Source organism: Nothobranchius furzeri, chromosome 9 (genome assembly GCF_043380555.1).
Source record: "Nothobranchius furzeri strain GRZ-AD chromosome 9, NfurGRZ-RIMD1, whole genome shotgun sequence".
In the NCBI taxonomy this organism is placed as follows: Eukaryota; Metazoa; Chordata; class Actinopteri; order Cyprinodontiformes; family Nothobranchiidae; genus Nothobranchius; species Nothobranchius furzeri.
The window spans coordinates 5,730,805-5,756,037 of record NC_091749.1 but is presented as its reverse complement, the minus strand read 5'-3'; the positions used below and the strand labels follow the sequence as shown (position 1 = coordinate 5,756,037).

The following is a 25,233-nucleotide window of genomic DNA, read 5'->3' as shown; positions in this document are numbered from 1 at the left end:
TAGGACACTTCCTGACTACTACACTGCATGTTAATATCTGTTTGTGGTGTTAACACGTGTAAACATGTCTTATCAGTTCAGTGTGACTACCTGTGCAGTCGAACGACCAGAAGTCCCAGCTCAGTGAGATGACTGGTTTTCCCATAACCGGGATCATTTCTCTGAGTTTTTCTAGGTTTTAGAAAAACTTGCTCATTTATCATTTAAATACAAACAGGTACATGGGACCAACAGACGCGTTCTCTGTTGTTTCTCTGCTGTAGAAGTCGTCCAGTTCTGCATCATCAGAGGCCTCAGAAACATGCCAGTCCGTCAGTGAATGCAGCTCCCCCACCACGGTAAGTGTCTCCGTGTCCGCTGTACAACATGGCGTCAAGCCGCCAGAGCCCAACAACACTGACAAAGCACCGAGGAGAAAAACACAGACAAAAATCAGTGGTCCGTGTTGCTCTTACAGTAAGTTTTTATAACGGTGTTTGGTTTCTCAGCGCTGAAGGAGCAACAATAAACTGCAGTTAAACAAGTCAAGAGTGAAAAAGCCTCAAAAAGGGTTCCGTTCCAAAGACTTTGGGGTTTTTCAAGATTCAAAAGGTTTATTTGTCCCGTGCTCAGTTATACGAGTACGACCTGCAGTGACATGTGACCCTGAACCATCAGTGGATCCACAAAAAATAAACATCCTGCAAACAAAATTCAGTTCAATTCAAGTTTATTTATAAAGCGCCAAATCACGACAAGAGTCGTCTCAAGTCACTTCACATAATAAACATTCCAATACAGGCCAGTTCATTAAGCCAATCAGAAATAATGTTTCCTATATAAGGAACCCAGCAGGTTGCATCGAGTCACTGACTAGTGTCAGAGTCTTCACAGCAATCCTCATACTAAGCAAGCATGCAGCGACAGTGGAGAGGAAAACTCCCTTTTAACAGGAAGAAACCTCCAGAGAATCCTGGCTCAGTATAAGCAGCCATCCTCCACGACTCACTGGGGATCGAGAAGACAGAGCAGACACACACACACACACACACACACACACACACACGCGTACGCGCACGCACACACACACACGCACGCACGCACACACAAAGTCGTGTTTCTATGGTTACATTGTGATTTCTAAGTAAATATTCTGTTTAGTAAGAGATAAACTTTATGGTATTTATCCTAGTGGATCTATAATTAATTAAATTCAGGTAAACTAGTACATTCAAAGTCAAAGGAAACTGTTTAAGTGGTTAGCAGCAGTGTGCTAGACGATGGCCCCCTCCATGAGGCCACCACAGCTCAGCAGAACATCGTTGTAGCTTCTTCTGGTGAGAAAAACACTTAGAGAGAAAATAAAGTTAACAGCTGAAATAGCAGAAAATATTACAGTTAAAGAGCAGACTGTAGAAGAAAGCAGTAGAGTGTGGAAAGTGGTCAGTGTGTCCTCCAGCAGTCTAAGCCTATAGCAGCATAACTACAGAGATAACTCTGGATAACCTATCCTTTTAGAAGGAGGCATGTCATCCTACAACATGTTGTAATTAAGAGAAAATGTTCATAATTCCACTGAAACGTGGAGGAACACTTTTGTAAACGTCTTTGTGGAGATTTTAGGTTTAAACTCTTGATGTTACTTGTTAACATTCAGAAAGTTGTGGTCAGAAGTTTACATCCACTCATTAGTTTTTTTTACTTTTAATATTTAGTTTGAATCCTTGTTTGTCAGAGTAACCGTACAACTTCAGTCATTTATGAAAACATGAAACCATCTTGAATCCGGTTTGCTTCTCACGGCTCAAAAATAAACATCCCCTCAGTATTTGGGTAGCGGGTTTCCCCTCAGCTGCTTTTGTGTTCTTAATAATACACAGAAAAGCAGAGTTTGTTGTTTTACCTTTCAACGAGAACACAAAAGCATGAATATAAAGCAACACCGACAGAACGTAACAAAGATACCACCAAGCTTCTGTAACTGTGGCTGCTGTCGGGCTCTTCTCGTAGGATTCCTTCTAGCTAGCGTTTCTGAGATGGACTTGACCTTTAAAGGTGTGGAACACTCATTAATTCAATCCATTTGCATTTTTATAGTAGGAAAGAATGTTGTACTCTGGGGAAACAAAGCACTGGTGCGCAATTTTCAGGAACTAGAAGTGAGCCACATCACAGCTGAGTTTCGTACGACAGGATTTGGAGTCTCATTTCCTGATATTTCAACACATTCTCACACCCTAAGTATCGAAAAATGACATGGTGTGACCAAGCGTTTGTTTCCCACACGTTGGGAGCTCCTGCGCGTCAGGAAGCGACGCGCTGTGCCAGAGCGTCGGTATCCGACGCCCGCGGTAAAACGGACATTTGGCCGAATTGTGACCTTTACCCTCTTGCTATTTAACCTTCCCCTCACCCGCATCCTAACTTAACCAACTTGCACATGCGAAGCTTTGTTTCGCGTTTCATCGCTCCTCTCAAACACATTTAACGGAAAATTTAGACTGACATACAGGGTTAAGGTTAGGAAGGGGGTGAGGGGACGGTTAAATTGCTAGAGGTTAAAGGTGAAATGTCGGTGAAATCTCTGTTTTACCACGGGCATCAGAAACCGATGCTCTAGCACAGCGCGTCGCCTCCCGACGTGCAGGAGCTCCCAACGCATCAGAAACAAACGCTTGGTGACACCGTGCCATTTTTCGACACTTAGGGTGTGAGAGCGTGTTGGATATTTGGACATCTCACCTCTGACTGGCGACAAATCTACCACCGATTCTGTTTGCTCTGCAATGTTGATGTTTTATTTCCACAAATAACACAAGCCTGCAGGAGTTCTGCCATGTGGTGGGGTTGCTAATGCTAACAGTTAGCTTCTACTAGTCGAGAAGTTCTTTGCTGTTTTCTGGCCGCTAAGCCAACAACAGCCTCCCCCGTTTTGAGCTCAGATGGGTGAGTCCATGAATGTATGGTGACAGTGTGACGTAGATCTGTCAGGATTTTCCAATCGTAGACTTTCACAGACTATTTCCTGTCGGAAGCTAATGCAGGAGATAGGTGTAGGAGACTATTTTCATGTTCAGCTTTTGAACACTGTCCATAACTTTGAGTTGAGGTCTTTGAAGTTTGGAAGAGACCTTCCAGAAGCTTCATGTTGGCCGGTGTTATTTAACCAAGGCCCAGTTCTGGGGGTTATTGTCACTGGGGGGGGGGGGGGGGGGGGGGTGCTCCCAGCCCTTGGTGATCTGAGGGTGACGGTTCAGTCTCGGTCCATTTTGGTACAAGAAACATTCTTTATGCTACAAGAAGACTGTGTGTGACAGAGAAGGAATCCAAACACGTCCAACTTCTGAACTCTTTTAAATATGTTGTCTAATCACGCCATCCTGCTTCTGACTAACAACCATAGAACATGCGCTTAAAGCAGAGTTTCTGAATTATTTTCCGTTATTTTCTCCTTTGTTTGTTTGACGATGAAGAACAAAATCAGATTGTCAGTGTCTGTGAAGGGATCGGCAGCAGCTGTGATGATTGAGGTGGAAGAAAGTCGCTGCTGGAGCGCTAACTGTCTGCCGCAGCAGCAGAAGCTTGTCAGAGTTTCGTTGTTAGAAGAAATCCGTCAGAGATCCGGTTCTGAAAGGGAACACGGGTTTGACAGATATGGTTGTCTGGGAGCTTAATGGTTCCTCCTGTGGAGAACCGGCTTATTGTGTTTTGGAAAATAAAAATTCTATTCTCCGATAAACCGTTAACGAATGTACACCAGTGAGGTTTGAAATGTGTTCAGTGATCAGTAGCTAAGTGGTTTTACCTTTTACATGCAGCCAGGTGAATGTCTCTCTTTTAGAACCACACACGTGCTACGTTCTGTTCCCCTTCAACTGGTGACAGGAAACCCACATAAATCCTGCCGATCACAGCGGAGGCTTCTGTTCTCAGAGCTGAAATTCTTCTCTTTCTCTACACATTCTTTGACAGCTGTGCACATCTGTTTGTCAGGAAAACACAATTATATAGCTGCTGCTCAGGGTCCAAAGCAAACGTTCATTTCTGATTCTAAGTAGCATCTGTCACTCACAACAGCTCTCCTCAGCGACAGCCTTCTGCTGTGATCCAGCTCTAATTTGAGCAGCAAACATCGTCAGGACGGGTTGTTTGCTCCACTTCAACGGGATATCAGGACAACAGCCTTGCACAAACGCCACGGAGGAGCTGCAAAATAATCCTTCCAACTTTTGGTCTCTGTAGCACCAGGCTCTTGGGTTTTTATACTAAATGATGAAAACTGTTGGTGATGACATGTTCAGTCCAATCACATAAGACAGGATAAAAATCATGAGAGGTTTAAAAACGTGTCTGCTAACATCTCTGAAAGCTCAGATCGCTTTCAGCATTTCATCTTTCTGCATCCACTTCGAACGGTGTTGGGTGAGTGTTGCACATGTGCTCGGAGCAAGCATGGAGCTGCCAGCAGCAACAAGACGTGGCTGAGAAGTAAAACGCAACTTGTCAGAGTTGGTCCGAGCGGGCGTCAGCGGGTTGCAACATGAACGCTCCTCATAACACTCATGAAGGATCTTGATTTTCTGGTGAGTTTCTCTAAAAGGTTTAATCAGATGAACGAATTCACAACAAACTTTTAAAAAATCTGACTCGTCACACTCGGGTTAGTAATAATAATAATAATAATAATAATAATAATAATAATAATAATAATAATAATAACAATACATTGTATTTAAAGCACCTTTTAACCCTTTGATGCATAATGGTCACTACAGTGGACAGGTACTCAAAATAGTAATTTATTTGTTTTTGCTATTCAGCACAGCTGTTGAAGACTTTATTGCATTTGAGCCCCTCCATTTGGATTTCAGTAAGCCAAGCCAACATATTTCATGTTCTGATTGCACGCTGTCCACTGAGGTGGACATTTAATGAACTATTTGTAAATTATAAAATTTTACCAAAAAAATTTGTTGAAATTTGTTTCATTCACACCTGAAGATGAATGAAAAAAATTGTTTAAAAAATCATGGTTGAAGATTTCATAATTCATGCATCAAAGGGTTAAGGAAAGGTAACAAAAACAATGCAACATCTATTTGAAGAGGTTTTAGTTTGGATTGGAAAGTGGAGAGGGAGCCAGAGTTCCAGATGGCTCGTGGCTGAGAAGTTCAGAGGGGGGGAGCAGAGCAGCTGAAGGACCTGAGGCCCATGGAGGTGAGACAGAAGGATGCAACAGTAAGGTGGACAGAGGATGACGTGAACGAGATCAGAGAGAAATGGGGGGAGATTGTGAACATCTTTGAAAGTGAGAAGTAGGACTTTAAATGGAGACCAGGCAGTTTTGGCTTGCTAGTGTTCGTTTGTACAACCGAAAGCAGAATCTCCTCACTGTGCCGCGAGGGGGTGTGCGAGGTCTAAAATGTAACGAATTACAGAGTTCAGTTCTTCTTGGAAATACTTCCCAGCCATCGACACATCTCAGCGTGGATTCACAAACCGTTTGAAGTGTCCCTCCTGGTCCGGAGGGAAGACCATCGGAGAGCTTTGTACCCACCCGGCGCATTCATATATGGTGCCCATCTGGTGACACTGAGGAGAAAAACAATAACTTGTGGCCATGATTTGTAATTATGTGGCAAGGTGGAGAAACGAGGGCCCGGGTGGGATTCCATCCCCAGACTCCAGGGTGAGAGGCACATGTGCTAGCCAGTCAGCCAAAGGACATCCCCTTGGCCAAGTAGCCAGGATGCATGATCAATCAGGGTACAGTGACAGGAGGCTCACCCTGTCACATCTGCATGAGTGGTGTGTTCCAGGAATGGCTTTCCTGAAAGGTTCTCCCCTTAAATGCCCTCAAATCATTAACGTTTAGCTAGCATTAGGTTTTATCATGAGGGTACGGATACTTCTTTTCAAGAATACCAACCAGTTGTTTTATTTAATCAATCAAACCATTCAATACCGCAGGTGATTCATCTTTTGTCACACACAACTGCGCACCAATAAAGTGTACAGCAGCTAACGGGCAGAGGCACACCTGTCGGGTTTTCTCTAACAGACGCTCTGAGAAAACACCGGCTCGTTCCAGCGGGGATTAGCTGACAGCTGGGCTGATATTTGTTTGATAGGAAAAACAATTCTTCTCTAAAGCCCTTTTGAGTTCAATGAAATGTTTCCATTAGCTCTGGAAAGGAGCGGTTTGTCTCTGCGCACCAATCAGTGAATGATTATTGCCATCTCAGGCTCCATGACCGCTTTTTAAAATGTTTTTATTTATTTAGATTTGCTGCTCCAAAGCCCATCGCTGCATGGTGCTGCTCCAAGGGCATGAAACCATTTGGTCATGCCTATAGGGCCCAGTGCCTGTATATCCGTCTCGGTTGTCATGGTTACCCGTGACATTTCCGCACAATAGACAGCAGCGTTCTGAGTCGTGTCCTGTGTCAATGCAACTTGAAAACCCAACAGGATCTGCCCATTAGCTGCGGTGCAGTTTATAGGTTATAGTTTGATTCAGACGCGCTGGCGCCTGACACAGTTAGTACACCGGTAAGTAATTCAAAGACATGTGAAAGTACGCCAGTCACTACACAAGCAACAAAGGAGAGGAGGACACACACTATATATCGTCAGCTGTCCATGGTGCTGAAAAAAAAAGACAAATCACCTGCTTATTGGACGGTGTTATTTAAAAGAAACATCAGTAACCGACGGTGGCACAGGAGTTAAGTGCTCGCCCCGTAATCGGAAGGTTGCTGGTTCGAGCACCGCTCAGTCTGTCGCTGTCGTTGTGTCCTTGGGCAAGACACTTAACCCACGTTGCCTGCTGGTGGTGGTCGGAGGGACCGGTGGCGCCTGTGCTCTGTCAGTGCGCCCCAGGGCAGCTGTGGCTACATCGTAGCTCATCCCCACCAGGGTGTGAATGTGTGTGTGAATGGGTGAATGACTGATTGTGTTGTAAACGCGCCTTGGGGGGTTCCAGGACTCTAGAAGGCGCTATATCAAATACAGGCCATTTACCATTTACCATTTATGATAAAACCTAATATTAGCTAAAAGTTAACGATCTTGGGATTTTAAGAGGAGATCCCTTCAGGACAGCTGACCTCTGGAACACAGCCCTCACACATAGAGGGAGTGAGAGAGTGCTGTCAAGGTTGGCACCCAGGTCCTTAACCCGAGTGGACGGAGAAGCAATGGAGGAGTCATCAGTACGAGAAACACTCAGCTTTGTGTGAGGAGGGTTTAGTTCCAACAAGTAAGACTTTTGTTTTGTCACTGTTAAATTTGAGGAGGTTAGTGGAGAGCCAAGCTTTAATTTCAGTGAAACGGGAGGAGGGAGGAGGGAGGAAGTAGAGCTGGGTGTCATCTGCAAAGCAGTGGAACTGAAAGTTAAACTTCTGGAATACGTGACAAAGCGGAGGAAGGTGGATAAGGTTAGTTTTGGTAAGTCAGAAGGTGAGAGAAACATAGCACAGATTTGGTGACTGACCCAAAACAGAAGAACATAGTCATTTGTGACAAATGTAAAATATAATTTGGACAAATGTGAGCAAATTTGACTTGTTGCAACTAAATCAATCAAGACAACAAGGAAGATATTTGAGAAAGTGCATTTACCGTCTGGACCCACAGAAGCATTTTGCATTCAGCCGCAACAGAATAAAACAAAGAAAATGCTCGTTTTTTCTGAAATAACAAGATAATTTTTACAGAAAAATATAAAATAAAAATGATCCCTCTGATGTGCTAATGATGCTTTTCCACACACATCATCCGTCCAGCCATTGTCTGAACCCGCTCTGTCCACGTATGGCCGGGGGAGGGGGAGGGGGGGGGGGGGGGCTCTCTCCAGCAGCCAATGGTCTATCTGGTGGGGTACACCCTGGACAGAGAGCCAGTCCATTGCAGTAGAGGAAGTCAGCCTCTTAATATTTGCAGCACCTTCTGCAGATGATCGGCTCACTGATAGCAGGTTCAAGCAGTCATCCCGCTACATTTCCAATCCCCAGCCACCCTCTCTCAGACGCCGGACAAACGGACAGCGAGGGGTATTCCAGAGCCGAGTCATCATTCCTGCCCATCCATTTCAGAGACAGCAGCTATTTGGCACAGTGTCTCAATCCCAAAACAAAGTGAAAATGAATTAAACTCAGCAAACGAGACATGTTTGAGTTCCTCCGTTGGCCCGTCAATAATGCTGCAGAGCAACATTAGCACTTCAGAGGGAGGATTTTTGTTTGTTTCTGTAAAAATTATCTCATTAATTTGGAAAAAACAGAGCAGTTTTTATTATTTTCTTTAAGAAATGTCTCGTTATTTCAGAAAATAACAGAGCTTTTGATGTTTTGTGGTGGAATGCAATACGCTTCCAGTACTCACTCCCTTTAATGTTTTTTTCTTTGACCAGGCCAACGAATGGAACAGAAATGACATTAAAAACAGCTTTAGCTTAGGGGTGGGCAATATGCCAGAAAGTTATTTATTTGCTGTTTACTCATAATTTTATCTCAGCTTTTTCTTAAACTTTACCAAGTTTTTACCACCAAACATTTCCCCTGTTAAAAACTGCTCTAAGAGACACTGATAGCTGCTTTGGTGTCCTTATGCTAGCTAGTGACGCCTCCTCATGGGGTGAATCATCAACTCACTATTAAACGTCACCAAGTAAACACGGCGTCATGTGCTTTCTTTAGGTGAATAAGAACTTCTACCTCTCAATTGCAGACTCCCACCATTGATGTTGTCTGTTTTAGCCATTGCACATACACAAACAAACAAATAAATAAATAAATAAATGAATGAATGAATGAATGAATAAATAAATACATAAATAAATAAATAAATAAATAAATAAATCTGAGCCTCTGGGCTGAATATTGACTCCTTTTCTTCTATTTTTATTATTTGAAATGAAAAGGCTTATGGTTTCACTAGTTAGCAAAAGAGCTGGTATAGGGGTAAACATCTGGATCGCTTTGTTCAAGAGATAAAATGTTTAATAACAACAGAATAGCTGGTACTGAGGGAATCTGTCTTTGTCTGTGTGTTCAGGAGCCGCAGAGATTGTGGGGAGGGTTGATAAAAGTGAAGCTAAAGGATAAAGATCTGAGTAGGAATATTTATGACTTCACTGTGATCTGGCCATAATTTCCTGCTGTTTTGCATGTCCAACCCATCGCTGCTCACTCTGGCCCTTTTTACGAGACACAGTGTGGGCAACATCACATAAACAGCAACCGCGCCTTGGCGGAACAGAGAGAGGTGTCATGGTCACACGGGGAGTTACTGCCGAGCTCCGGCCGGTGTTATGTTGACATGTGTCCCCCCCTCGAGATCTGTTTCTTTTGCACCCAGCTGTGAGTGGACCACATATCGGCGTAACACCGGCTATTGAATTGAAAATGAAAGTGAGCGTGGGCTGTACGTTTTGCTTTTGTAAGCAGAACCGGCTGAGATGTTAGACTGAAGCGAGGCAGCGCTCCTGGAGCTTGTCTCTGTTAGAGCTGGAGCTCAGGTCACCAGAGGCTGCACGGGGACTGATGGGGACAGACACCTTCAGGAGCGCCCTGTTAAAAAAACGTAACGAGCGTGGCTTTGGTGGTCATAAAAAGCAAAACGGACTTCCCAGCAGTGCAGAGACTGCCTCCACGCCCCTTTATGCTGCCATTGCCTAATCTTTCGTGAAAAGGACACGATTGCGCCACATTACCGCCACGGTCTGACCACTTCTACACGACCTAAAGCTCCTGATGCCGCCACGGCGTTGAGGCAGATTGACGGCTGTTTTGCAAAAGAGGCTTCTGTTTCCCCTGCAGCCGGAGGAGAGGCCGGCACCGGGGCTACTCTTGCTTTCTGTGCTACAATCCTGGTTTGGAAAATGTCCAATCCTGCCACTCTGAATGTGAAATGTGCTGTTTTGGTTTTACGTTGCTGATCCTGTACACCCCACCACCAGATTAGCCCATTCATGCTGTGCAAAGTAGCTGAAACTGGGTTCTCAGGAGTTATGAAGCCACTCTGACACCTACTCATCTGCTGCTCCTCTGTTCCACGTGGAGGCTGTGTGTTGGATGTGATGAAGGCTTGCGTTCTCGTGTGTGACTCCACCGCTGGCTGCATCTGTTTGTGCGTGTGGCTTTTCCATTCTCTGATGACACCACTGTCTCTCGTCCTGCAGTTTGGCCCGTCCTTCGCTACCTTCCGCCCTGCTCTTTCTCACTCTGGCTCCACCAGGCCTCTCTCTGTCATTCTTCCTGTTCCTGCGTCCCCACCCTATAACCGCCCCCCTGGATCCAGCTCCTCCTCTCCCACATCAAAGGTTCCCATGTGGAAGGTTTGTTTTCCATTCACAGCCATTTCTTCAGTTACACCTTTTCTTCTGTTCCTGCTCAGCGAGTTGCTCTGGTTTTAAACGTTGTGCCTGTTTTTCCTTTACGATTAACTCATCCATAAGCACATTGTTTCCTGTCTTTAAACATCCATCCTCAGTTGCTGTGTGCACGATTCCTTTCTGGCTCCCCTTGCCTTCCTGGTTTTGTTCACCACCTACTGGTGATTGACCAAAACCAAGAAGATGTCAAGTCATCAACATAAGTGATTTTAAATATGGTCCAAGCCCACTTGAACAGCCTCACACACACCCAGACAGACCCAACCCACCCACGAGGATCTCCTTCTCTGCACTCAGGCCAAGCCCTTCAAACTGCTGGACAGTCTCTTTTCCTAAACCAGCCACTTCCTGTTTACTAATCCCTCCCACTTTTTTAGGATTGGTCCAAAGGTCAGTATGAACAGCCAGCTGCAGCAGCACTTGTTCAGAGGAGAAAGGAGCCGTCTGACCGGCTCAGAGAGAGCGAGGGCTCGCCAGGCTCCCAGGGATATGCTGGAGCATCACACCCTGAGGATGGACAGAAGCCCAGGATGACACCTGCTACAATCGCTGCCAAGGTCCGTTTACAGAACACACTAAGGTGTAATTAGTCCACCTGGTCACAGTACACTAATAAAACTTCTGTTTCTGCAGTGTGGTTTTTAACGAGCCACTGTACTCATGAAGGGTTTTACCTGGATCTCAGTTTTGATTCTGAGTCAGAAATGTGAGGCAAGTTTGGGACGAGCCTGGGAACATTTTACTACCAAAATGAAATATAATGGAGACGCTGTGTGGCTAAATGTGACATTTGCATGACTGCAGTTTGTCAGCACTTGCCTCGCCCACGTAGTCACACAGACCAGTTCAGTTTGATTCCAGCAGAGAGTTGGAAGATCTACCAGAAGGCTGTAATTTCCACATAAAAGGTTTCTGTTTCCAGCCGTATTTCTGCTAATCCCCACGGTCCTTGTGTTTTAAAAGTGAAGGACTGTGTTCCTGTTCAAGCTTCAGCTGCTATAGGAAATTATTTTTAGAACTTTTTAAGGATACCGTCACAATCTTCTGCCGCTGAAGCTGCTCAGAGATGGACTGGACATCTGGGAGTTTGGGGGTATCCCCGAATAGCCGGTGCGCTCCAGGGCCGGAGGGTGTCCACCCCCCATGTAGCTACTGCAGGTGTGACTCTGCCTGTCTCTAGCCTGGCCTGCCAGACTCGTCCTCTGTGTAATTCTGCACAGAGAGGCTCTGGTAGCTCACAGGCAGAGAGGCACTTGAGGGTGGGACTAGGCAGCTCAAAAGTAACCAATCAGAAAAAAGATGGAAATCCCGACAGTGCCACACGATGCTGTAGTTTTCTAGCTGTGGTATAAAAACGGTATCTGGCAACGATGCAAACATCTTTTATTTAAAGTGCTAAATGCTTTTAGAGCTTCTACTTGTGGTTTTAAAGGCATCTGAGTCATTTAGACCAGAGGAAAGAGTCGCAGCAAACTCCGCCGCTGTCTTTGTTGTTTATGAGAAACTGAGCGTTGCCGTGTGTGACGTCCGCGACGCTGTAGTTCTTTAGCTGTAGTAAAAAGGGTATCTGGCGACGGCGCAAACATCTTTCTTTAGAATAAATGCTTTTAGCGCTTCTACTTGTGGTTTTAAAGACATCTGAGTCATTTAGACGAGGGGAAAGAGCCACAGCGAACTCTGCTTCAGTCACCATGTTTATGACAAACTCGGCATTGTGGTGTGTGACGTACGCTACTCAGCACTGATTGGCTAGGTTAGAACTCTCAGGGGGCGGGGTTATTTGAATAGGAGAGTTCCCAGAGCATTTCTCTGTGCAGGATTAAACAGAGGAGGAGTCTGGCAGGCCAGGCTAGCCTGTCTCCTCACCAGGATTGTTTACGTTGTTCCTGCCAGTTGTCCTTCCGGACTGAGCAAAGCTCCTTGTGGAGGCTTAACCCAGGCTCCACAGGTGATGTTCTGCCCCCTCGTTTTTGGAATAAATGTTCTCTTTCTTAACATTTGTTTCGATGTCTCACTATGGGGATACGCCCCTCCGCGGATTCCTCAGAAGCACTTATCTCAATACGCCAATCCTGATTGGCCAGTGACCGTGACGTACGCGTCACCTGCTACTATAAGTAGCAAGAGTCCCCACGCACGCACTATTCAATCGCCTCTTCTCGCTTCGGTGGTCGCTTGTCTCTGAGGTAAGTTAGCTCAACTGTTCACAGACGGAGCCAGCTAATATTCTCTCCGTCGCCGAATGTTAACTTACTGTCCTTCTGTCCTGACCTTCACCATAGGCTCGGGGCATAACGAGCAGCTTCACACTCCAGTGCACCTGGTCGTTCTCTGCTAACACACCAGTTAGCCAGCATGGAAGCCGCTCCTCCCACCAGAGGAGTCGATGGCGCAGGAGCTCACCTCTGTACCTGTGGGAACAAAACCTCAAGCAAAGACCCGCACAAGGTCTGCTCGAGCTGCCTCGGGCTGGAACACGCCCAGCTGGCATTGGAAGTCCCCGGGTCATGTGAGAGCTGTGCTTGCTTCACCCTGAAGAGCCTACGCCGGCGGCTAGCGCGCCAAGCTAGCCTGTCGGGGAAGGACCCTTGCCTGCCGGCCCCTGGGCCACCGCCTGGGGACGCCGGCGAACATGCCCTCCCAGAGCCGGAACCGTGTGCCGAACTCAGCTGGGGCTCACAGCTCGAACTGGCCGGTCCGAGCCACCCCGTCGAGGACATGTTGGAGTTGGACTACGGAGACGACGAGAACACCTCGGAACTCCTCATTTCAGAGGAGGACGAGGATGACGACGTTTTTCTCCCCATCGCTCAGGCCTCCATGCCTAGCTTTCCGTCCTCTCCCAGGGATAGAGCGGCTTCTCCGGCTGCCCACCTGGACATGCAGTCAGTCTGCCGACGCGCTGCGACCAGGCTCAACATCCCTTGGCCCACCGTGGTCACCGAGGCTGTCAGATCCCGCTACTACGGTAAGAAGCTGCCTCAGGCCACAAGGGCGGCAAAGCCCCTCCTTCCTGCCTTCCCGGAGCTTCTCCAAGAAGTGAGGTCTTCCTGGGACAAACACCCTTTCTGCTCCAGGCCTCCTGTCCAAGGAGCCTCCTCGCTGGACTTTGAGGGGATGGAGAGGGCTGGCATGCTTCGCATGCCGCCGATGGAACCGCTGGTTGCAGCCCACCTGCACCCACGACTCTCGGCAACTTCCTCCAGGCCTCCCGCTCTCCCTGCAAAGGCGGACCGCTTCCAGTCGGCGCTGAACGAGAGGGCGTACAAGGCTGCCGCCATCTCGGTCCGAGCTTTGAATGTCTCCTCCATGCTCTCAGCGTACCAAGCCGAGCTCTGTGAGGACATGAATACGAAGCCGGACCCGGAGGTGTGGGAGGAAATCACCGTACTGACCGACATCTGCCTGCGTGTGCAGCGCTGCACGGTCCAGGCTACGGCTAAAACTATGGGCATGATGGTGCTTCAAGAACGTGCACGATGGCTGAACCTCACCAACCTCTCTGATAGAGAGAAGGAGGACATTTTGGACATGCCAATCGTGCCTGAAGGCATTTTCGGCTCTGCCCTGGCATCATTGCAGCAACGGTGTGAGGCCAAAAAGAAGGAGGATGAAGCCCTTCAACTCTGCCTTCCCCGTAAGCCTTCAACGGCTCTGCCGGCTCGGCCGACTCTTCCTCAGGCAGCTGCCAGAGCCCAGCCTCGGTTCCGGATCCCAAAACGCCCGAAGACTCCGGCAGTCCAGCCAGCCCCTTCGGGCTCAGCGCCTCGACCAGTTTTGCCTCAGAGGTCCGGCAACCAAGCCGCTCCGCCGTCGGGACAACCCACCCGACCCGGCGGTCAGCAGGTGAGGAAGAGGAAGAGGGCAGCCTGATGGAGTTCTTTCCCTCCCAACGCTGCAGCTGGCAGTTCTCCGTTCGCCAGCTCCTCCTGTTCGACGTTGCCATGGTGCTTTCTCCCTTCCTCACGGAACCCCTCTGGCAGAGTCCCCGAGCGGTCCAGGGTGGGGCCAGGACGTGCAACCAGCTGTGCCGGCTCAAAACACACGTCACAATCACTCACATTGTTTTTTACAAACATGTCACGCTCAAGGAACATTAAAACATTCGCTGCCGCATCCAGACAGAATGTCAAGGGCGCAGCAAAAATCAATAAAAATGTTATCCATGAGCGGTTCCAGGCGGGGGCGGCCCCTGGCGGACTTTCCAGCCAGCCACGGGTCATCCCCGTATGCCAGGGCCGCCAAAGCACAAAGCCCCAGCGCATGCGCAGTGGTTGCCACGAGCACCGCTGCCCCACAACCTCTGGAGGGAGCTGCTGCTCCGTGTGTCACGGCTGTGTCACCGCTCTCCACTCACATGGAGGAATGGACAGCGGGTTCTGCTTCACATTGGGTGATAAGAACTATTTCGAGAGGTTACAGGCTCCAATTTGCCTCAGTTCCTCCTCGATTCTCCGGCGTAGTGTTCTCCCACGCCCAGGGGACGTCAGCTCACATCCTTCAGGGAGAAATCTCCTCCCTGCTGGAGAAGGGAGCGATATGCATTGTGCCTCCCGATCGGTCTCAGAGCGGTTTCTACTCCAGGTACTTCCTGGTCCCGAAACGGGGAGGGACCGGGATTCGCCCGATCCTGGATCTGAGGGCCCTGAACCGATGCCTCAGAAAGTACACATTCAAAATGCTCACGCTCTCATCCCTTTTGCGTCTGATTCACCAGAACGACTGGTTCACCTCTGAGAGGGAGGGGCATTCGGCTGGCCACGTATTTAGACGACTGGCTCCTGCTGGCACGGTCCAGAGAGGAGGCAGCGTCAAACACGCTGGTTGTGATCCATCATGTGGTCTGGGTTTCAGAATAAACTGGCAGAAAAGCGCTTTACTCCCCTCCCAGAAAATAACCTTTCTGGGTCTGACTCTGGACTCTGGGGCGTTCACGGCCCGTCTCTCGGCACCGCGCGTGAACGGGCTCTCGTTCTGCCTGGCACGCTTCAGCCTACACGGTTCGGTGCGGTTTGCGTTATGCCTCAGGCTTTAGGGTCTCATGGTGTCGGCTATTTCAGTGCTACCACTCGGCCGTCTACACATGAGAGATTTTCAACGCTGTGTGGCTTCTCTGGGTCTCTCTCCAGTGCGCCACAGAGCGCGCAGGGTGACGGTCTCTGCAGCGTGCGTCGCGGCGCTCCGCTGTTGGCGTCACCCCTCCCTCCTGGCACAGGGGGTACCTTTGGGGTTGGTTTTCGTGAGGAAAGTGGTCACAACAGATGCGAGCCTGTCAGGTAGGGGGGGGGGGGGGGGGGGCTCCTGGAGGGTCGCTCTGTCAGGGGTGTATGGAGCAGAGAGCTCTGGGGGACACACATAAATTATCTGGAACTCCTCGCGGTCTTTCTGGCCCTGAGGCGCTTCCTGCCTTTTCTCTCCGGCCATCATGTCCTAGTGCGAACAGACAACACCACGACTGTGGCTTATATAAACCGCCAGGGGGGCTGCGCTCCATGCAGTTACACACGCTGGCACGCAGACTGATCCTATGGTGCAGCAGGCATCTCCTCTCAATCAGAGCCACCCACGTCCCGGGTGTTCTGAATCGGGGGGCGGATCTGTTGTCCAGAGGGACACCCCTGTACGGGGATTGGAGCCTGCATCCAGCAGTGGTGGAACAGATTTGGATCCGGTTCGGCACAGCCGTGGTGGATCTTTTTGCCTCCAAGGAGAATGCTCAGTGTCCACTGTTCTTCTCCCTGCGCGACTGAGACGCTCCACTCGGCGTGGACGCGCTGGCGCACGACTGGCCACGGGGACTGCTTTACGCTTTTCCCCCAGTGGCCCTGATACCACCCACCTTGCTGAGGGTACGAACCCAGCGCCACACTCTCATTCTGGTGGCCCCATACTGGCCAGCCATGCGTTGGGTGGCGGACATTTTCCAGCTCCTGGAGGGCCAACCATGGAATCTGCCGCTTCGCAGGGACCTGGTGTCCCAAGCGGGAGGCTCAATCTTCCACCCTCATCCAGAACGGCTGGCCCTGTGGGCCTGGCCCCTGAGGGGTGCGGGCTAGGGTCAGCAGAGCTGCCCCAGGCGGTCATTCGAACCATTCAGAATGCTAGGGCCCCCTCCAATAGGTCCCTATATGACTGTAAATGGAGGGTGTTTGAAGCCTGGTGTCAGGGCAGGGAGATCTCACCCTTCCAATGCCCTGTGAACGTCATTCTGTCTTTCCTGCAGGACTTGTTGGATGGGAAGAAGGCTTTCTCCACCATTAAAGTGTACCTAGAAGCCATTTCCTCCCGTCACTTGGGTTTTGGGAAGAAATTGGCAGGTCAACACCCCCTGGTGTGTAGCTTCATGAGGGGCGCACTCAGGCTTCTACCTGTGTCTCGACCCCTGGTGCCCTCATGCGATCTGTCCTTGGTGCTGTCGGCCCTCTCCGGGCCTCCATTTGAACCTATGGACGGCCTGGACCTTAAGATCCTGTCTCTTAAGGTGGTGCTACTCCTGGCTTTGGTATCTGCAAAGCGAGTTAGTGACTTACAGGCTCTCTCTGTGCACCCATACTGCACCCAGTTTGCACCAGGTGACATGAAGGTGTCCTTGAAGCCCAACCCTGCCTTTGTGCCTAAGGTAGTGGGCTCCTTTTCTCCTATTATCCTCACAGCTTTCTACCCACCTCCCTTCTCCTCTCCTGAGGAGGAGCGGTGGCACAAGCTGTGTCCGATTCGCGCGCTCAAGGAGTATGTGAATCAGACGGAGAACCTTTGCAGGGGGGACCAGCTTTTTGTGTCATGGGGTGGGCCTCGTAAGGGGAAACCCGTCACAAAGCAGCGGCTTTCCCACTGGATTGTGGAGGCTATTTCTATGGCTTACTCCTGTCAGGGCATTCAGGCACCTGTTGGGCTCAGGGCCCATTCTACTAGGGGCCTGTCTGCTTCTTGGGCCCTTTTTCGGGGGCTGTCAATCCAGGAGATTTGTGCTGCAGCAAGTTGGGCTTCTCCACTTGCATTTGCACGCTTCTATAAGCTTGATGTTTCGGTCCCTGCGATGACTCACACAATTCTGAGTGTGGGGTCTTTGGCGGGCCAAGACCTATCCCTGTAGGTTGGTGATCGCTGGATAAGCTGTCTGGCAATACGGGAGTCTCCATATCCCATAGTGAGACATCGAAACGAATGTTAAGAAAGAGAACTTTAGGTTACTGTCGTAACCCCGGTTCTCTGAGTAACATGAGTGAGATGTCTCACCATACAACCCTTCTTGCTGGGCGAAGCGAGAAGAGGTGTTTATCTTGAATAGTGCGTGCGTGGGGACGCTTGCTACTTATAGTAGCAGGTGACGCGTACGTCACGGTCACTGGCCAATCAGGATTGGCGTATTGAGATAAGTGCTCCTGAGGAATCCGCGGAGGGGCGTATCCCATAGTGAGACATCTCACTCATGTTACTCAGAGAACCGGGGTTACGACAGTAACCTAAAGTTTCTCTTGTTGGGGCTGCATACTTTCAACATAGTTAATACTAGATTAGCTGCATGGGTCCTAGTGACTTTAAGAGTGGTCATTCACTCACTTATAAAGGAAGGATGGATTCATCAACACCGGCCAACTTTAGGCCAGTTGCAAAGCTCCCTTTTTAATGACAATACGTGCACAGTCAGCTTGTGGGTGTATCAAAATGATCTTACACTTAGCCTAGCTTAGCATGTGTAGGCTCAGGCTGCTGCAACACATGTCTAAACATCCCCTAAACAAGTCGATGTTTACAAAGATAAATGTTCTCCGAGGTACGAACGTAGAAAGCAAAATCTGCGTGTTCGTGGTCCGTTAGTGGAAGACGTAAACACAGCAGGAGCGATGTCTGTGAGACATCTGAGTGGAGAGCGCTCACTCTGTCACGTTTCACACCACAACAAAGACTGTTTGCAACAGCGACGTCTCACTTTGATCCATTTTAAAAATCTAAAACAATCAATCACTTGTACTGTTTATTAGTCAAAGTGTGTTTCCTATCAGTGATGACCCAAAGGCAGCCCAGCGCATCAGCCAGGATTATCTCAGAATGGCATTCAGCGGCTAGGAGACACACGATTGTTTTTTGCCTCTATAGGGGAGACACCACACATCTTTTATACCATTATATCGGTATGGAAAATTAAAACATAGACACGGTCGCATATATCGAGCATCCCTCATACATATGCTAAATATTTTTCATGGCTATATTTAGAACAGGTGGACTAGTTTTGACAGTAGCTCTTCTGTTCCTCAGCATGGCGAGGAGATTTCTCCAGCAGCTAGTGACCTAGCTATGGTGCTAACCAGAGGACTGAGTATGGAGCAGCAGAAAAACAGCAGAGACTCCCTGCAGTACTCCAGCGGCTACAGCACAGAGACAACAACCCCGTCCTGCTCTGAGGACACGATCCCTTCACAAGGTGAGACTCTTTAAATCTCCAGCTCAGGACAACAGCATGCATCACCTTTCACATATTCATCATCTTGTCTCTGTAGAATCTCCAAAGAAGCAACTATTAACAGGTTTTGAGGATAATATTGAGAGCTGCAATATGTTTTATTTGGGTGGATTTCTTTGACTTGAACCCTTGAATTCAGTGGGCCAACAACAGAAAATGTACATGATCTATTCAGACAGGTTTTCTGGTTGTTTTCCTGACAGATAATGGAAGTCATCAATGCAAAAATACATTTAAAAATATTACATCTGTTCCTGTGTCTGTTTGCTGGGTCTCAGTTGCTACGGTGACATTTTGGGTTATTTCCTCCACTGAACCTTTTCATTGATGTAGTTTCCCAGCAACTTGAAACTTTTGCTAAAATCGTTTTTGTTTCTCTTTCTCCATCCCACACGAACACGCATCAGGCTCAGATTACGACTGCTACTCGGTGAACGGTGACACCGAAGGTCCAGATGGACAAGTAGAGTTCGACAAATGCTCAACGATCCCCAGACACTCTAACATTGCCCAGAACTACAGGCGTATGATCCAGACCAAGAGGCCAGCCAGTACCGCTGGCCTGCCTAGTGGGGTTCTTGGTTCCGGGGCTCATGGGATACCAGGACAGCAGAGTGGAGCTGGAGGGGGAGGAGGAGGAGGAGCCGGGACTCCAGGTACCGCCACCATCCGCCGAACCCCTTCCACCAAACCGGGAGTGAGGCGCACAATGTCCAGCGCAGGACCCATCCCCATCCGACCACCCATTGTGCCTGTCAAAACCCCCACCGTTCCTGCTGACTCTCACTCACCTGGTGCAGGTGGAGGACAAGCTGGGGGCTTGCCTGTTCGAGTGGGGAGTGAGGAGTGCGTGTTCTTCGTTGGAGCTGAGGATGCACAAGGAGGACTTGATTATGTGAAGGCATCACCAAAGCGCCTCAGCCTGCCTAACACCGCCTGGGGTTCGGGGGCAGCGCTAGAGGTCTACGCCCAGCAACACGGGGGCTTCGCAATGGCCTCAGGCTCAGGAGCCGGGTCGGAGGAGGAGCAGATGATCGCAGCAAATCGGCACAGCTTAGTGGAAAAGATTGGTGAATTGGTCGCCAGCGCGCACGCTCTTGGCGAGGGGCAGTTTCCATTCCCTGCCCTCCCAGATGACCCAGCCCCAACACCAGCAGGTCCCAGTGACACTCAGACAGGGACCGAGGGCATAGAAGGGTCCGGCGACATGCTGACCACCATCAGGAGAGGGGTTCGCCTTCGTAAAACGGTCTCTAATGACCGCTCAGCTCCTCGTATATTGTGATTAGCAGAAAAGAGAATCCTGGAAAGCAGGATGGTTGTCAGCTGATAGGGAGTCAGGTGTTGGTGTATTCCCACCACTTAGTGCACACACAAACCTATAACTGTGTTTGGATAAAACATACACAAATGACGTTTAAAGATACAGTTAGAGTACATACCATACAAATTAATAACCTTAATAATGGTAACCAGTGATGACAATTAAACGGTAAAACTTCGTGTTGAGCGGCTCCGTGCAGACCATAATAACTAGTGTGTGTTGGACGCATGCTTGTCTTCTGTACACCCTCACTCGGGTACGGAAGGACTCTCAAAAGAAGCAGATACGATTGAAAAAAGTGAGGCAAGGAAAGAAAGAATCTGTGTTCTGTTTGCCAACCCCCTCGTCGTTAGCTAACCCTGCCGTCTGATCCCAGGTGAGAGACAGAGGGAGGGACAACCGAGTGAGAGGGAAGTGAGGAGTGACCGGCTGGATCGCCTCAGCTGCAGTGCACTGAAGCGTCGGCACGAGCACGGGGAGCTAACAGACCGGACGGCCTCTCCGGTGCAACACAACGTTAAGGACTAAAAAATCACGTTGGCATTGAACCGTGCTCGTCCTTCTTCTTCCCTCTCTCACTGCTTTGTGTGAGTGTGCATTTGTGTGTGTGTGTGTGTGTGTGTGAGTGTGCATTTGTGTGTGTGCATGCAGAAGGAGGCAAACGTGTGGGGTACGTAATTGACTTAGTGTGTGTGTGTGTGTGAGTGGGGTGGGTAGAGCTCTGCTGCAGGACAGCTGGTTACCCATTGAGGGCAGGGCTTTCTCCTGTGTGTGTGTGTGTGTGTGTGTGTGTGTTCTCCGTGTGTGTTTTCTTGTTTATATTTGTGACGTCATTGACCACTGTATGGGGTGTTGTGGGACGTAACACAGGCGTAGAGATATATTCATATATATTTTCTAGAATCAGAGAGAAAATGTTAAATCAAAAATAACGGAGCAATAAATGTCTTATTTTTCTTGTTTCGGAGAGGAGGAGGGCTGGAGGATTGTCCTTTTGTCCCGTTCTGGCATTCCTCAGGAAAGCTTAATTAAACGTGGACCGTGAAGTCACGCATAGTCGGTTTAGCCGTGCGTCTTTCTCTCTGTGCCCGTCTCATTCTGATTAAAGAGACCGATCAGAAGACAAGAGCAGAAAAACTGTCAGCACTTTGATGGGGCAGAGTACTGTCGGTACAATAGCCGTAGATGTTGCTGTGGCCATGTGAAGGAGCTGCGTCGCGAGGAATTATTGCATTAATGACAGAAGAATAAGAAGAAAAGAGGGATATGGAGGAGGTGAAGAAGACTGGTAGCACAGGAGTGGTTGTTAGATGAGGAAAAGACAAAAACAGAAAATGTACGTCTGAGGGCACAATTGCACTGGTGTTGTAAACACTGGGGGGGGGGAGACATGCACATCATGAACGAGTGGGATCCCTTTGGACTTTTATTTTTCAGGCACGCTAACTTTGAGTTTAAAGCTACACGTTTCTCACGTAGAGATCACGTCTTCAGCTTCACAAGACGTTGTGACGCCGCTCTGCTGTTCGAGCGCCATTTCAGATCAGGAAGAAAAAACTTTGGAGAAAGTCATTTAATGAAATTCCAACAAGTTCTGTCAACCAGACGGATCGGCAAGCGCAGAATCTAAATGAAACTCTTGACGTTGGTGATTGTTTGATGGGCTGACTAACCAGCATGAAGGCTGTAAACTGTAGCTCTGGTGCAGAATGACGTGTCCTGTGTGTGTGTGTGTGTGCATTCAGCAGTACACCAGCATACCTAACATCTGTGGCCTTGAGCTGAACCAGGCCGGTCTCCTCAGAACTCGATTCTACATCACAGAATGTTCTAGATTCACAGTAAACTCAGAAACGGCACGAGAACTACAGTTTCAGATTTAGAGACGGAGGCAAGGTCTCAGAGTAATGAAATCCAACATCTCCACCCATCCTTACTGAAACAACCATGTCTACCAGTGGTGTCCACACCTTTTGCCATGCGGGCCAAAATGAGTCAGGTTCAAACGGGTCTCATCAATGCCTTTAATCATTTAAAATAGCAAAATGATTATTTTGGTGGGCGCTAAAAGAACAATACATACACATTATTTCCATAAGAAGAAAGTTATGGGATTTGTGTAGAATAGAGAGCTGCTCGTCTCTGCATCCAGATCATGTAAGGGGTCCTGTGTGTTTGCCTTATTTTGGCACGTAACACTTGTGATAAATTTCACTTTAATATCAGGAGCAAAACACCAAACAGTCACTTTTTAAAGAGGTCCTTCTGTCCTATTTTAATACATCTGCAGTGGTCTCTGATGGGAACGAATGCCTTGTACGTCGTGGAAAAAAAGCTCTGGTGTTTCAGCACGAGGAGAACGTAGCTTCAGACAACAGGACATGGAGCCTGATGTTTGGACATCTCGCCTCTGACTGGCTAACAGGAATAAGGCTCTGCCACTGACTCTGGTTGCTCTGTAATGTTGATGTTTTATCTCCGCAAATAACACAAGCCGGAGGAGTTCTGCTGTGTGGTGGAGTTGCTAATGCTAACGGTTAGCTTCTACTAGCAGAGACGTTCTCTGCTGTTGCTTGGAAGCTAAACCATCAACAGCATTCCCCGTCGTGAGTCCAGATGGGTGAGTCCATGAATGTTAAGTGACAGTGTGACGTAGATCTGTCAGGATTTTCTAATCCTAGAGTTTCACCGTCTGTTTTCTGTCAGAAGCTACTGCAGCAGATAGGTGTAGGAGACTATTTCATGTTCAGCCTGCATGGAAATCTCAGAGTGACTGATTATGATCAGAAATAATCATTAAATGGGCGGCAGTAGCTCAGGAGGTAGAGCAGATTGTCCAGTAATCAGAAGGTTGCAGGTTTGATCCTGGCTTCGACCAGAGGATGCTGCTGTCGTGTCCTTGGGCAAGACACCTAACCCACCTTGCTTGTTGATGGTCCTAGTGCCTCGCCTCTGTCAGTGCACCCCAGGATAGACGTGGCTACGTTGTAGCTCATCACCACCAGCCTGGGAACGTGTGAATGACTGGTTGTGTTGTAAAGCGCCTTGGGGGGTTGTAGAACCCTAAGAAGGCGTGACACAGACAGGCCGTTTACCCTTTAAATGATGTTTGTCAGTGAAGGACCCCTTTAAAATGTTGGCTGTGTCTAGTCTGGTGTTCTGAATGGTTTCTGCTTATTTAGCAAAGCTTAGTGGAGGTTTTAGTTTCTTTTAACATGAAAATAAAATAAAAGCAAAAACTATGATTACTAAAGGAGGAATATTAAACATAATCAACATATTTTTACTCTAGAAAGTTGTCATATTCTAAGCGTTTTTATTCCTTTGCATTTTGTTTTGGGGTTCCAGTAAAAACTACTGCCTTCATTATTTTTAAAGGTTTATTTTTCAAACACCTGAGCTAGCGGCCAACATGACCCCACTCACACAACACTGATGTGTATTTTCACCTGCTGACCAAGGCTCCGCCCCCTAACACTCTGGATATCTTGTAGGTTATTTGCTGTTTGCACGTCCTGTCCACAATCAAAAGGAGCTTCTTTTGTCTTTCGAACACTTCCCAGAACGATGGTGTAGCAGCCTGTTTTATATCTGCCATCTGTTGTTGAGTTTTTCAATGGAGACTTTTTTCTGCAGTTTGTTTTCCCTTCATCCTGAACCTTGAATCTGTGTAACGGGAGAATATCTGAGAGGAAATTGTTTTCTGTTTGAAAGAGCTGAACACAGTTGGACGCTCGTGTTCTTAAAAACATCTGGAGTGGCTGGACTTCAGTTTTTCACTCATCTGTTTCCCTTCTCAACTGGTCTCACAAAGACATGAGCCACACACACACACACACACACACACGGCTGCAACATTCAGACTAAACTCGGACAACAAACGCGTTCACAAACAGCAGCTATCTAAGCGCTGAACGGTGTTGGTAAAGCTCACTGATTAGAGTTTTACTTCCATCAGCTTCAGCACCGTGGTGAATAAAATCTGGACGATAACACAAGAGGAGTTAAAGTCTCTTTACTGGAGCAGGAAGCAGCGGCATGAGTGGGTCCAGTGCAGTGAGACTCAGTGGGGAGGAGGACGCATCTGGATTCTTCATCCAGACCTTCAGCTGAGCACCAGAACCGAGGGCTTCAGCAGGCGGCGCTTTAGAGCTTTGATGAAACAGAAACTTTTATTAAGATGCAAAACGTCCATGACAACGAGCTGAAAGGGTCCAAAGTGTCTCTGATTTGAGTGAATTTAGCGTGGGACAAGAACCACCACCCTTGTACGGTTTGGCGAAGGACCCAGTTACAGGCTCAGGACTAGCCTGCGATGATTCTGGCATGAGAGGTAGACACCTGTGTGATGCGCTGATGACAGAGTGGGAGGAGTCAGACCAGAGGAGGAGGAGGAGCATCTCACTGCCTGTTGTGCTGGACCTGTAGAGAGAGTCAGGCACACTCTGTGACTGTTTGAAGTTTTCATTTTATTAATGTAAAAAAAATAAAATAAGAAAGTTCCAGCTGTAACGACCTGCTGATCTGTGTGTGTGTGTGTGTGTGTGTGTGTGTGTGTGTGTGTCCTGGTTCGACTGCTACCTGGCTCTCCACCACACCTGCACCTTTTCTAGCGGAGACTCTTATTCGTGGAGCGTTTTATGACCCGAGCTCCTTAAGGCTGCAGCGACGCTTCCACATGTGGATGTTTTGGTTTTGCTGACATGTTTTTTTTTTTCGGTGAATCACTGTATTTTGACACGATGTGTTCTGACTGTGTGTTTCTACTTGGAAGTGAAATAGTTGGGTGGATTTGTGTTCGCACCACCCGTCAGAGCCACAGAACACAGACGAGAGTTCCAGAAAGCAGGTTATGTGACGCTCTGAGTAAGTTAACTCAGACTTTTGGGAAACCGTTCTGTCCCAACAAGATGAGTGAGTGAGAGAATAGTTAGCTCCTCCTTCCTGAAAGATGGAGCTCTAGCTTTCATTCCCCTCCTGAATCTTCTTTCTCCTGCCCTACAGAGGAACCAAACACCTCTGCAGAGAAAACCTTCAAATGTTGTCATCCTAAAACGGATCCGTGTGGAG

At 48.3% G+C, this 25,233-nt stretch overlaps 1 protein-coding gene across 3 annotated transcripts in view; it reads left to right on the top strand.

The window, feature by feature from the left end:
- Positions 1-20,341, top strand: part of mtss1lb (MTSS I-BAR domain containing 2b) — a 102,951-nt gene extending 82,610 nt beyond the window's left edge. For 2 of the 3 annotated variants that reach the window (XM_070554612.1, XM_070554611.1), the window contains exons 11-15: positions 264-338; positions 10,163-10,318; positions 10,753-10,932; positions 18,635-18,800; positions 19,247-20,341. In XM_070554612.1, the coding sequence (XP_070410713.1) occupies positions 264-338; positions 10,163-10,318; positions 10,753-10,932; positions 18,635-18,800; positions 19,247-20,124 (1,455 nt within the window). In that variant the 3' untranslated portion in view covers positions 20,125-20,341. The remainder of the gene's footprint in view (positions 1-263; positions 339-10,162; positions 10,319-10,752; positions 10,933-18,634; positions 18,801-19,246) is intronic. The other variant, XM_070554613.1, reaches the window with a different exon arrangement.
- Positions 20,342-25,233: the final 4,892 nt, after the last annotated feature.